Consider the following 13,988-nt stretch of genomic DNA (forward strand, 5'->3'; position numbering starts at 1 on the left):
TTTGAGGCTCCTGAGGAGTCTACTTTGGAGGCAGAAGATTTCTGAGGGACCACCTCAGAAATTATCTGAGAATTGCTCTTCCAGGACGAGAGACTCAGCCGACTGATGGGCTTCAGGTAGGACCTGCTGTGGATACTCCTGTTTCAGAGTCTTCTCATCCAAGTCGCTGGGGAGAAGAGGGGGAGAGCAGCCCTTGTCTCCTACATTCTGTTTTCACAGGTGCCTGCCTGCCCCTGCTCCTGTCTCATCTGTTCAAGCCCGGCTCCTGGTTGTAACCAGCCAGTTCTTCTAGTTAATGACCCATCTGTGCATGGAAATATATTCTGACTTTAGGCTGCTGCTGAGGGACAGTTATGGGGGACAGACTTTCCTAAGACCACATAGCCAGGAAGGGCAGAACCTCTAGCAGCCGTAGCAGTCATCCCTGCCCAAGCTTCAGCTGCTCCCTGACAGAACCAGTTGTGGTTTTTGTTCTTTTTTTTTTTTTTAACCTGTTTTGTACCAATACTGGGGCTTAAACTCAAGGCCAGAGTACTCTCCCTTAGCTTTTTGCTCAAGGCTGGTGCTCTACCACTGGAGTCAAACCTCTACTTCTGTTTTTTTGCTCGTTAATTGGAGATGAGAATCTCTCAGGTTTGTCTGCCCAAGCTGGCTTTAAACCTTGATCCTGCTGGGTACCAGTGGCTCACACCTATAATCCTAGCTACTAAGGAGGCTGAGAACTGAGGATCACAGTTCAAAGCCAGCCTGGGCAGGAAAGTGCGGAAGACTCTTATCTCCAAGAAACCACCAGAAACCCGGAAGTGGTGCTGTGGCTCAAGTGGTAGAGTGCTAGCCTTGAGCTGAAGAGCCGAGGGAGCGAGCCCAGGCCCAGAGTTTAAGCCCCAAGACTGGCAAAAAGAAAGAAAGAAACCTTGATCCTCAGAGCTTAGCCTCCTGAGTAGCTAGGATTACAGATGTGAGCCACCAATATCCAGCTTTTAATTGTACTGGACCCTCTGGAAACTCTCACAGAAAACTTTGCCTTCCCTTCAGCCATTCATCTCATTCATGTCCTCCACCGCTCACACTGGAATGTGCTCACTGGACAGTTTTCTTTTGTAGTCCTCCCAAATGCAGGCAGCTTATTCTTCTCAAACGCAGCTGGCCTATAGGGTTTGTTTGTTTTGAGTTTTTGTTTTGTTTTGTTTTCAAAGCTCCTGGCTGCCACAGCATCTCCGTCACTGGCACTAGGACAGTTAGGCATCCTGAATACCTTGTCATCTCCACCCAAGATGCCAACCATAGCTGCTGGCTGCTTGTGTGGTCCTGCAGCCTCCTCACAGGGACCTAACTCTCCTCCCCGTCATAACCTCCTTGGCCCTGATAACCTTCACCTCTGCTCCCACTCAGATACCCCGAGATATCCCTTGGCCATCGCCCATTCTCTGAGGCCCTCCTATCCTGCCAGCTCTTCCTCCTGGCCACTGCCCCTGCTCTAACATCTTACTTATGAGGATATAATCTCCAGACTGCCCCCTAGGGCCTTAACTCCTGGTCTTCTCCAAGACCAATACCTTAAGACATTCTTTTTCTGAACACATCTACTCTCTCCTAAAAAGTATCTTTCCCCTGGCCCACTCAGAAAAAGTCTTTAACCATTGAAGTCTATTCATGGCTTAAACATTTGCTAGAGTAAACCAAAACCAGCCCACTAGAGCACTCATTACAGGCTACAGTTTTCAACATCACCTGAGCCTTTAACTCTACCTGGATATCTCTTAAACTCCCCAGTCAGCTTCTTTGCACACTCCCTAAGGCAGGTATTTCAGCTGCCACCACCCACTCCTTGAAATCCTCATGCCACTCCCAGCCATCCCCTTTGCTCGCTCAGTAAGTGCCCTACCTCCTCCTACTCCCCAGAGAAAAGAGGCCATCAGGGAAGAGCAGGCTCAGTTCTGAGGAGAGGGACTGCCACTCTCCTCTGCCTCAGCTAAGCCTGAAACTCTTCTACCTGGCCTAGAACCCATCTCACCTTCAGTATTCTCTCTTTTCCACTTCTTAAACTCACAGCCCTTTCTGTACTTGGATATAGAAATATCAATTAGTGAGCCGGGTGCGGGTGGCTCACGCCTGTAATCCTAGCTACTCAGGAGGCTGAGATCTGAGGATCGAGGTTCAAAGCCAGCCCAGGCAGGAAAATCCATGAAACTCTTTATCTCCAATAAACCACCAGAAAACCAAAGTGGTGTTGTAGCTCAAGTGGTAGAGGGCTAGCCTTGAGCTGAAGAGCTGAGGGACCGCGCTCAAGCCCATAGCGCAAGCCCCACGACCGACAGAAAAAAAAGAAAAGAAATATTAATTAGTGCTGAGTCCCTTTTTACAAGTTACTGTCATGTGTGAAGCGCTTTTATTTATTTATTTCTTAGTGGCGGTGCTGGGAATCGAACCCACGACCTCAAGCAAGCTAGCCAAGTGCTTTATCACTGAGTCACATTCCAAGTCATGATCAAGCTTCCTGTTTTTGAGCTAGGTGCCTATGTATACACCTATAATCCTAATACTTTGAGAGGCAGAGGCAGGAAGATCTATAGTTTGAGACCAAGTTAGGCTACACAGTGAGACTTTATCTAAAAAAATAAAATGCTTCTTATTCATAATTACAATGGTTATAGTAAAGGAATTTTCAGACTTCTGATGATAGTGGTGCAGAAGCCTCGTGCCTGTTTCTGAGTCCTCTCTAGCACTCTTCAAACCATTATGATCTGGTTTTGGCTTTGCTAATGCCTTGATGTTCCTGCAGCAATGATCTCAACAGGGTTCAATGGCCAGACTGCAGTTCCTATCATTTCACCTTCTCTCAGTGTACTTGGCTTTCCTACAATGTGTGTGTGTGTGTGTGTGTGTGTGTGTGTGTGTGTGTGTGTGTGTGTTGGTCCTGAGGCTTGAATTTGGGGTCTGGGCTCTATTGCTGAGCTTTTTTTCCCCCCAAAGCTAGTGCTCTAACACTTGAGCCACAGCTCCTGCTTTTTTGGTGGCTAACTAGAGATAAGAGTCTCCTGGACTTTCCAGTCTGGGCTGGATTTGAATCTCAATCTTCAGATCTCGGCCTCCTGAGATTACAGGTGTGAGCCACCAGTGCCCAGGCTTTTTCCTGTTTTCGAACCTATCCTTTCTTAGGTTTGTTATTGAGCTCCTCAAAATCATATTTCTGTCTCCTCTCTTGCCATGTTCTTCCATCCTATCAAGATGGTCAAGCTCACCCTCTCTTACTCCATATACCAACAATCTCAAAACAGACACCTCTAACCCCGAGCCCTGCTGGGCAGCTTTCCAGCTGGATGCCCTACAAACACATCATGGTTCTCTCACGGGGCCAGTCCTCTCTCTCCAGAGCCTGCCTTAACACCTGCCCCCAAACAATCACAGGTCCCACTCATTCTTACTATCTCCATCTTCACCAACACCAACTTTTTCTGGATTTAATTGTCTAACCTCTACTCTGCTGCCTTCTCCCTCTTCTTTTTGGTGGTACTCTTTTTGGTGGTGCTAGGAATCAAGCCCAGGATCTTCATATACAAACATGCTGTCTACCACTGAATCACACCCTCAAACCTTAAACTCAGGGGCCTGGTGCTGCCCCTGAGCTTTTTCTTTTTTCTTTTCTTTTTTTTTTTTTTTCCCTGCCAGTCCTGGTGCTTGAGCTCAGAATCTGGGCACTGTCCCTGAGCCTCTTTGGGCTCAAGGCTGTTGATCTGCCACTTGAGCCACAGGGCCACTTCCAGCTTTTTCTGAGCAGTTTATTAGTAATAAGAGTCTCAGACTTTTCTGTCCTGGCTGGCTTCGAACCAGCAGTCCTCAGATTTCAGACTTCTGAGTAGCTAGGATTACAGGTGTGAGCCACTGGAGCCCAGCTAGCTGATAGTCTTAAAAGACAAATATGGGGGGCTGGGAAGGTGGCTCAGTGGTAGAGTGCTTGCCTTGCATGCATGATGTATGAGGCCCTGGGTTCGATTCCTCAGCACCACATAAGCAAAAAAAAAAAGACAAATATGGGGCTGGGAAGGTGGCTCAGTGGTAGAGTGCTTGCCCTGCATGCATGAGGCCCTGGATTCGATTCCTCAGCACCACATAAGCAGAAAAGCCGGAAGTGGCGCTGTGGCCAAGTGGTAGAGCTCTAGCCTTGAGCTGAAGAGCTAAGGGACAGCGCCCAGGCCCAGAGTTCATGGTAGCCCATGTCTGGCAAGAAAAAAAAAAAGACAAATATGATCATGTCACTAAACAACCTAAGATCTTCAAGTAGCAAGTGAGGTCCTTGTCCATCTCTCCTCATTTAGACTTCCAGCTCAGCTCCCCCACCATTCTCTGAGGTCCCATCCAGACCAACACATACACATACTCCCCACTTGGCTTTATTTACCTTTCTGAATGTTTCACATTCTCCAAACTCATACATGCATGCTTTCCTCCACTTAATGTAACAAACCACCAGCTTGCCCCAAAAGCCAGCTCTTTTTTCATCTTTGCTTTGAAGCATTTATTAATATAACCTCATCCCAATTATGCTGCTTTTTTGTTTGTTTGTTGGGGCTTGAACTCAGGGCCTGGGTGCTGTCCCTGAGCCTTTTTTTGGGGGGGGGTCAGGTCGTGGGGCCTGAACTCAGGGCCTGGGCGCTGTCCTTCAGCTCTTCAGCTCAAGTCTAGCCTCAGTGCCACTTCTGGCTTTTTCTGCTTATGTGGTGCTGAGGAATCGAACCCAGGGCCTCAGGCATGCAAGGCAAGCGCTGTACCACTGAACCACCTTCCCAGCCCCATCCCTGAGACTTTTTGCTCAAGACTAGCACCCTACCACTTGAGCTACATCTTCACTTCGGGCTTTTTGGTAGTTAATTGGAAATTTTTTTTTTTTAAGTCTCAGATTTCCTACTGAGATTGGCTTTGAACTGTGATCCTCAGATCTCAGTCTCATAAGCAGCTAGGATTACAGGTGTGAGCCACCAGTGCCCAGCTATGTTACTCCTTTATCGGGGTGTTCCCCACACTGTCTGCATGATGTCACTCTCCCCCATCACACAGGGGTGAGCTTCCACAGGCAGAGGTGCAAGCACTTGGCAAGCCTCAATTGCCCACCCACACTCAGTTCTAGTCCTAGCAGAGGTTCAGGCACCAGGAAGCCTATGGTAAATACAACGGAACACGTTCCCAATTCCTTGACCCAACCTGCATCTGCTTCTTGCTCACCTGGCCTCAGTGGTAGACTCCTCAGAGAGGTTCCTGTCTAATGCTTCTTGCAGCTCTTCCTGGAGAATCGGCTCCTGCTCAGGGTCTCTTCTTTCATCTGTAGCCAGCTGTAGTTGGGGACCTTCCTCCTCACTAGAGTCCCTGGAGAAGCCTCACATCTCAGTTGTCCACAGATGTCCTGGAAGAAGGTTGGGGATTCCCACTGTCCCCACAGACTCCAGCCTTCCCACTACCACTGAGAGACTCACAGTTCCACATCCAGGTTCCCCAGGGTGGAGAGGGGAGATGCACACAGGGTACAGGTGTTCTCCAGGAGGCGGAAGCAGGTGTAGCAGTAGAGACCTAGAGGAAGCCAAGGAGGGAGGTGACTTTGAACTCACCCACCCCACTGTGCTCCCTGGTTTCCAGCCCCTGCCTCAGTGGCCCACTCTGGAGGGTCAAGTGTGTATACTAAGGCACAACTGTAATGTCAGTTGCATATGAATTTTGTGCACACCCAGGAGAATCAAGGAGAGCTTGGAGAACGTGATCTGCCCATGGGTTCTATGTAGATGAAAACATGCATAGTAATGAAGGCGATTCAAGAGGTAGGATACAAGTAGAAGTAGGAGGAGGCAAGTAAGTCCCAGCAAGAGAAGCCCATTGAGCTAGGGTTTCACCTGGGCAGCCTGGAGTACTACAGGATACCAAGTTCTCCAGGTCCCCTTCAACTTCTGTCTTCCCACAGCCCAAGCACTGGGCTTGATGCAGCTGAAATTTGCTGAGAAATGGCCTTAGAAAGGGGCACCTGAGGAGAGGAGTCACAGAAGCTCAGCCTGGGTAGCCCAACCTCCGAATGATGGGGAAGTCTTCCTGCAGTCTAATCTCCATCTTTGACTGCAGCTTCAACAGTCTTTATTTCTATTGCCCTGTACTTCCTCCTGCCACTCCCTACTCCGAAGAATTTTCTCCCTCCTCTCTCTTATGTTTTTGGGCTCTAGGCTTGAACTTCTCAGGGCCTTGGATACCCACTGTCTCTTAGCTTTTGCACTCAAGACTAGCATTCTACCATATTGGCCACAGTTCCACTTCCAGATTTGGGGTGGTTAATTGGAAAGAAGACTCTCTCAGCTTTTCCTGTCCAGGCTAGCTTTCAATTGCCATCCTCAGATCTCAGCCTCTTGAGTAGCTAGGATTACAGGTGTGAGCCACCAGTGCCCCACAAAGAATTTTCACTCTCAATTCTCCCTCCAAGGACAGGAATGAGCACCCTCTACAGAGTCACTGGGAAAGGGATCTATTCTGACTTCTGGCCCTTCTTCAGTTCACTCTCAGCCCAGTCTTATAGCAAAGTACAGTGGACACACCGGATAGCCAGCACCTGGAGGACACTCAGGTGGCCCTGGTCAGCTCCCCGTCGCATCACTGCTCGCTGTACTGTGGCCAACAGGTTGGTTCGGCGGCTCAGAAGTAAGTTGTAGAGGTAAGAGATCCTTTCCTGTGATAGGTAAGGTTCTCTTTGATCCTATATGTTGTTTTCTCTGCCTCTTTCTTTTTTTGTTTTTTGTTTATTTTCTTCTCTCTTTCTCTCTACCTGTCTGTCTGTCTGTCTCTCTCTCTCTCTCTGTACTGGAACTTGAACTCAGAGCCTTGTGCCCTCTATCACTTGCAAGCCCTCTATCACTTGAGCTATGCCCCCAGGCCTTTGTGGTTTAGTTATTTTTCAGGTAGGGTTTTAGACTCTTAGTATGAACTAAGATCCTCTTACCTATAGGTTCGATGTGCTCAACAGCACCATGTTCAACTTGTTTGTAGAGATGGAGTCTTACTTTTTGCCAGGGCCGGCTTCAAACCTGATCTTCTTGATCTCTATCTCCCAGATAAATGTTTTATCTACCTGCCATGTCCTTGGCCATCACCACTCTGCCTTTAGTCCTAGTTTTGGCCAAAATTCTCCTTCCTCTTGGAGGCCTTCCCCAGCTGGAACCCTCTTCTGGTTTTCCATGGCCCTTAACTCATTCTTTAATAAAAGCTCCTTTTAAATTACCTCATTAAGGGACTAGGAATGTGGCTTAGTGGTAGAGTGCTTGCCTAGCATGCATGAAGCCCTGGGTTTGATTCCTCAGTACCACATAAACAGAAAAAGCTGGAAGTGATGCTGTGGCTCAAGTGGTAGAGTGCTAGCCTTGAGCAAAAGAAGCTCAGGGACAGTGCCCAGGAGTTGAGTTTAAACCCCAGGAATGGAAAAAAAATAAAAATAAATAAATAAATAATCTCATTAAAAGTGTGTGCATGCTGGGAGCCAGTGCAGAGATTTGAAGATTGCAGTTCAAATCCAGCCTTGGTAGGAAAGTCTTCTTATGGCCAGTCAACCAGCAAAAAGCCAGATGTTAAGTATGGTTCAAGTGATAGAGTGCTAATCTTGAGCAGAAAAAGATGAGGGACAGCACCCATGCTCTGAGTTCAAATCCCAGTACCAGCAGACATACACACACACACACACACACACACACACACACACACACACAGAGCCATACAAAGTGTAGGGCTTGGTTAAAGAATGAGCTCCAGAATGTTCGTCTTGGCATTCTTGTAGAACAGCATGCAGGCAGTAGCCAGTCAATAAACTAGTTTCCAAACCCACTGTGAGATGCCAACAGTTTCCCCATTTTAACAAAACCTTGAAGACAAGTTCTGCCCCAAGTGATACCATTTCTTCCAGCCCCATCTAGGGCCCAGAGACCTACAAGCCAGCCAGTTCAGATCACCTGCTTTGGAGTTCTTCCAGAAGCAAGAATACTGGGGCTGCCAGGGACCTAAAGCCAAGACAGTCACCCACTAGCTGAGTCTCTTCTCCTCGTTTGGAGGTAGGGATTAGCTAGCTTTAGAGCCCTCACCTGCTCCCGGGATGGGTAGTAAGCAGCACAGATGACCCGCCGCAGCCGGCTGACATAGCTGCCAAACAGAGTGACGAAGAAGCATAGGCCATACATAATACCTAGGCGGGGGGGGGGGCGCACACAGCAGGTACAGTAAATATTGCCAGTGGCACAAAGTGGCAGCCACAACCCTGGCCTGCCTTCCCCCTTCCCCCACTCCCAACCCTGGGCCCTTGAGTGTGGTGGGTACCTATGACTATGTAACTGTTGAAGTCCGGCTCTGAGGGGTGCAGGTGGCAGCGCTGGGATAAGACCGTGATGTTGCCTTGTTGCAGGACACTGAAGGCTGACACCAGGTCACGGTAAATATTCCCCGTATAGCCACTCCCTTCCACTGTGACAGACACTACCACAGGACCTGACATAGAGATACTGTGTGAGGGGTACATGGCCGGTGGTCTCTGCCCTACTGTGGAGAGAAAGCCTAAAGAGAAGCATTTATTATTTGTTTTTTTTTTTGTTTTTTTTGTCGGTCGTGGGGTTTGAACTCTAGGCCTGGGCGCTGTCCCTCAGCTCTTCAACTCAAGGCTAGTGCTGTACCACTTGAGCTACAGCGCCACTTCCGGTTTTCTGGTGGTTTATTGGAGATAGGAGTCTCACAGTCTTTCCTGCCTGGGTTGGCTTTGAACTGCGATCCTCAGATCTCAGCCTCCTGAGTAGCTAGGATTACAGGCGTGAGCCACCAGCGCCCGGCTATTATTTGTTTTTGTGTTGGTCCTGAGTTGGGGGCACTGTCTTTGAGCTTCTTTTGTTCAAGGATAGCACTCTACTACTTCAGTCACAGTTTCACTTCTGGCTTTTTTGGTAGTTTATTGGATATGAGAGTCTCACAGACTTTCCTGCCCAAGCTGGCTCTGAACCTCGATCCTTAGATCTCAGCCTTCTGAGTAGCTAGGATTACAGGCATGAGTACCAGTGCCCAGCCCAGCTGTTTGTTTCTGGTGGTACTGGGCTTTGAACTCAGGGCCTTAAATTCCCTTGGCTTGCTTGCTCTGCTGGTACTCTACCACTTGAGCTTTGCTTCTAACTCCACCTTTCAGCTTTCACTTTTTGCTGATTAATTAGAGATAAGAGTCTCACAGATTTTCCTGCCCGGGCTGGCTTTTAACCATGATTCTGAGACCTCAGCCTCTTGAGTAGCTACTGGTATAAGCCACTGACAATGGGCAGAAGCATTTAGTTTAAAGCAATGGCTAAGTGCTGACTGTGTAACAGATACTGGGCAAAAATGGGTTATTATTGTTTTAGCCTTAGGTCTTTCTCTCCTTCCCTTCTTCTTTTTATTTTTCCTCTCACAACTTTCTCTTTCTCTCTGTCTCTCTGTCTCTGTCTTTCTCTCTCTCACACCCTCTCTTCCTCTTTAGTCTGAGTTCTTGTACATAGATTCAGGTATGTTATGTTCCTAGACTGTGGCACAGTTTCAGTCAGCAGTCTAGTAGGTACTCAAGGCACATAGCTTCATGGATTTCTTACAGTGACCCAGAGAGTGACCATGGTTATCCCATTGTTCAATGAGCTCTGAGAGGTTAGCAATTTGATTAAAGCACCACTTTTGACAAAGGCCTGTGTTTGAACCAAAGCCAATCTAACTGAGAGTTTGAGTTTGACCTTGACCTGGATACAAGTATTACTAGATATGGACAGGGTGAGTGGTGGTGACATGGGACATTCAGATAGTTCCCCTCCATACCCCAACACATGTGCATGCATGCGTGTGTGTGTGCACATACACACACACACACATACACACACAGAAGATGAGAAAGAGGAAGAGACTCCAGGAGGAAGAAGAGAGCCCAAGAACAGGAGGATGGCCCGCAGAGGCACAGGGGGAGGTACAGGTACTCACTTCGAGCCACAATCTCCCCCTGGAGCTGGTACCGGGCCAGGTCCAGCACCCAGAAGACAGCATAGTCCAAAAAGACCAGGAATATCACAAGGATGATGTGGCGTATGAGGTTAAACATGTCCAGTAGGCACAATATCATCTCCATTCGGGACAGGTGGATGGAGTCTGTAGGGGTGAGTGGTTAAGAGCATGCTCCCCAATTCTCCTACCCACCAGACCCCAGCTCCTGGGCCTGTTTGCTCATCTGGAAGATGGAAAGGAAAGAGGCTGTGAGGACTTTTGGCAAGGGTGGGAAGCGTTCTACAGGAGTGGGGGCTCCATAGTCAGAGGTGTAGGCCTTATCATGGCTGTGGTGCTCATCCCAGGCTCCAGGACCCCTTCTTTCTCTCCTGCTTCCCACCTCACAGGTAATCCTCCTCTCTGGAGGAGTACTCTGGACTTAGTACTTAGTATTTTCACATTTCTTGACCTCAGAAAGCCTTTCCAACTTTACCTTCCTCCTTCCACATCCACTCCTGCCAAGCCTCACCTCACTGTGGTCCTGGTATTCAGGATGCCCCCAGATTTCCCATCTTCTGGTCCTTTCCTTGCCCTTCCTAGACCAGGGCTCAGTTTCCCCCTCGGCCTTAAGCATAAGTTGTTTCTCCTCCCTCTGACTCTGCCCCCCTCCCGTCAGCCAGAGCCCTGCCTGGTGCTTTGGACTGGGAGTTGGGGCCATAGGTTTGGGAGAGGCCCTGTCCTCTAGGCCCTTACTTGGCCGGATGTAGCGTCTAGCCTCATGAGCACTGAGGGGCAGCACTGTGGGCAGTCCTGAAATAGACCGGGCGGTCTCCATATGCAGGAAGCGCCTGGTGATGTAGATGTTGTCAAAACTGTCCCGGTTCAGGTAGAAATACCGGTAACACAGAGCTCTAGAGGGTAGGGGTGTACAAGAGGTCCCTTGGCACCCATGAGCAGACCTACTGGGCACCCCAGTCTGTCCTACCTACCTTCCTCAGCCTCCTAAGATGCTGTGAACCACCCAGTCCTGCAACCCAGCTCTCCCCCAGTGGCCCCCACAGCCCCTCACTGGAGGTAGAGAAACGTCAGCAACAGAGGCATGGTGTAGCCCATCAGAGACAGGACCTCCCGGAAACCGTGCACCTTCAGGCTGACAGCCTCGTGGAGATCTACAGCCACCTGGGACAGGCTTCGGGAGGCATTGAGATCCACTGAGAAGTAGTGGGTGGAGGTCATGTTGAATTCAAACTCCTTCCGCACCCGGTTAATCAGCCGCCTCAGAGCTGCAGCCAGCAGGTCCAGAGCAGATGGGAGCAAATTTAAGAGAGCATTGCTGCCCAGGAATAGCGATTGTCCCCACACAGATTAGCCAGAATCCCCAGGGCTCAGACCTGTGGTGGACCAGGAAGGTATGAAGCCCCCCACATATCTGTGTCATATGTACAGAGCACCCAGCACTAGACCAACCCCCACTACATAATCTGTTCCCAACTCCTCCTCTGACATCTGGCTTTGATGAAGACTTCCCCCTCTCTGGGCCTCAGTTTCCCAATCCATGCTGTGTAGAGACTGGCTGGTATCCAGGCCTTTCTAGCTGTTGGGTTTTTCATGTATGGACTGGAAGCCTCAAACTGGCAATGGCCATACCAGGATGAGAGACAGCACTGTGTGGCCAGGGCCAGGGAGGAGGTAACTCACGGGTACCGATGACCTTGCGCAGGAAGGGTTGGATGGACTCGGGGATGATGCAGAACACCTGGATTACTGAGAGTCAGTGGAGCTGATGTCAGAGGAGGGGCAGAGGCATGGTCTGTCACTCCTACTTCCAGGGGCCCTCATCCATCAGGACCATCTCAATGTTCTTTGTGTTACCTATCAGCCTCCAGCATTTGCTCAAGATCTTTAGCCTCGCTGGGTGCTGGTGGCTCACGCCTATAATCCTAGCTACTCAGGAGGCTGAGATCTGAGGATCACAGTTCAAAGCCAGCCTGGGCAGGAAAGTCTGGAAGGTCCGTGAGACTCTTATCTCCAATTAACCACCAGAAAACCGGAAGCAGTGCTGTAGCTCAAGCGGTAGAATACTCGCTTTGAGCTAAACTGCTCAGGGACAGAGCCCTGGCTCAGAGTTCAAGCCCCATGACCACCACCACCACCATTAACAACAACAAAAGAACCTTTAGCCTCTAGTTAATGCCCCACCCCCAGCACTGGCTTCTCCTTATTCCTCACCCCACCCCCAAGACTGAGCCCACATTCGAGGTTCCATATGCATTATATCCCTTGTCTCCTGGGCCTACTCTCCTGGCTGAGCCCCAAATTCCACTCCCACCTTCCCCAACACTTCATGTTCACTCCTCCCTGCCAGGAAGCCCCTTGCTTTCTTACAGCTGGCAAGTCCACAGAGCACCACTTTGAAGGGTGTGAACACGTGACACAGGTAGTCGGCTCTCGGTATGGCTGTCATGCAGTTGTCCTTGGCATCATCAAACACGTGAGTGCATTTCATGTAAGGGTTACCCATCTCTGCGTTGCACACATCGCCAATGTGAAGGAGCCAGTACCACACATTCCGCAGGGCCCTGGCTGAGGACAGTGTGGGGCTGGGATCCAAGGCAGAAGTCCCCCAGCCTCTCTCAAGGACTTGAGGAACTCCAACCAGAATTGTAGAGGCCTGTGGTCAGGGACCAGCTGTGCTGTATTCAATGGACATTAGTCAGAGCCCAAGAAAGGCCCCCAAGCAAGCCTGGACAGGAGCAAGGGTGAAGAGATTGGGTGCATGTTGACCTCCCAGACGTGCTAACATGCTTACCTACGTGCTTCACTCCGTCCATGATGGACCGGAAAAACTTGCGGACCCGGTCGGCCACCACTTTGGCCTTCTGGGCAAGAGCTTTAATCTTGCTCAGGGCACCTGAGGGACAAGGGGCAGCTGTTCTTTGGGGCCTCCCACTCTAGAAGCTAGTTCTCATCTGGAGTGGAGAGGAGGCTAGCTGCTGGGAGGTGGGGATCCTGGATGCTTGGCTCGTGGAGGTGGCTAGTTTGGCAGTGGAGGTGGCCAGGGGACAGGGCTAAGAGGGTTTAGCTGAGCCAAGAAGTTTCTGTTCAGGCCTAGATACTTTTAAGGATAGGACACAGTTTCAACAGAGGAATGAGGCTAAAGGGCTGTAGATCATTCAGATGCTAGAGACCAGGGGCCAGAGGAGAAGGGGGTGGGGAACTTACTGACAAGGGGCTGCCTGGCCCGCTCTAGTATTTCAACAGTCTGGTTCAGGGCCAGCTCAGCCCCACAGGCCACAGCCTCACTGGCCCGAGTAAAGTTGCGCAGAGTGTTGGCACAAGGCCCTTGTAGCACCAACCCAAATGCAGCCAACAACAGCAGTGTCCGGCCATGTCCTGGGGGGGTGGGGAAAGGGGGAATGTGTGACAGCCCAAAGATGGCAGCCAGTGCCTTACACAGAGCCCCCTATGTCCCTGCCCTTCCCAGGAGGTGTCAGACTCACGGGAGAAGGCCTGGGGAAGCAGCAGGAAGACAGAGACTCGGGCCTGACGGGAGAATCCCAAACCCAGGCTAAGAAAGATTGCCAAGGCAACAGTGCCCACCAGACAGGCCCAGGGGCTATGCCTCTCCACCAGGAGCTCCAGAAGCCCATACATCGTGGCCAAGGACAAGCCCAGTGTAAAGCCGCCCACACTGCGGACCAGGGCCCGTGCCCTGCTGGGCTCCTCCATCATGGCTTTGGATATGGCTCCTGGGGACCTAATGCCTGGCTGTCTCCAGGAGATATCCCTAGGTTCTGTAGCCCTGGAATTCCTCACCCTGTTCTAAGATTCCAGAGGGCCTGTACTGTGTATCTTGGAATCCTTACGTAGTTCTAAGGACCAGCGAGAGGACAGATTGCTTATCTTCCACCTTTGACTTCAGACTTGGGCTGTGAGTGAGGCAGAGGAGACAGTAGCCCCCTCCCTCTTCTCACCAGAATCTCACAGCCAAGGAAATCCTC

At 50.2% G+C, this 13,988-nt stretch overlaps 1 protein-coding gene across 1 annotated transcript; it reads right to left on the reverse strand.

The window, feature by feature from the left end:
* Positions 1-54: 54 nt before the first annotated feature.
* On the reverse strand, positions 55-13,716 carry Dcst2 (DC-STAMP domain containing 2). The gene is made up of 15 exons (XM_013015032.1): positions 13,488-13,716; positions 13,210-13,380; positions 12,797-12,898; positions 12,373-12,570; positions 11,686-11,751; positions 11,057-11,270; positions 10,741-10,898; positions 9,988-10,152; positions 8,329-8,496; positions 8,097-8,197; positions 6,567-6,697; positions 5,880-6,007; positions 5,469-5,562; positions 5,221-5,361; positions 55-166 (listed from the first exon to the last, which is right to left on the reverse strand). Exons 1-15 carry the CDS (start codon positions 13,714-13,716, stop codon positions 55-57), a joined length of 2,178 nt encoding a protein of 725 aa, XP_012870486.1.
* Between the last annotated feature and the right edge of the window lie 272 nt (positions 13,717-13,988).

Source organism: Dipodomys ordii, unplaced genomic scaffold (assembly GCF_000151885.1).
Source record: "Dipodomys ordii isolate 6190 unplaced genomic scaffold, Dord_2.0 Scaffold26, whole genome shotgun sequence".
In the NCBI taxonomy this organism is placed as follows: Eukaryota; Metazoa; Chordata; class Mammalia; order Rodentia; family Heteromyidae; genus Dipodomys; species Dipodomys ordii.

Excerpts from the sequence above, each read along its gene's own strand:
- Dcst2 (XM_013015032.1), bottom strand. The coding sequence starts at position 13,716 with ATGGAGGAGCCCAGCAGGGCACGGGCCCTGGTCCGCAGTGTGGGCGGC. Across the intron at positions 8,198-8,328 it reads CAACAGTTACATAGTCATAG|GTATTATGTATGGCCTATGC; the intron begins GTACCCACCACA and ends CCCCCCGCCTAG. Across the intron at positions 167-5,220 it reads GAGTCTACCACTGAGGCCAG|CGACTTGGATGAGAAGACTC; the intron begins GTGAGCAAGAAG and ends TCTTCTCCCCAG.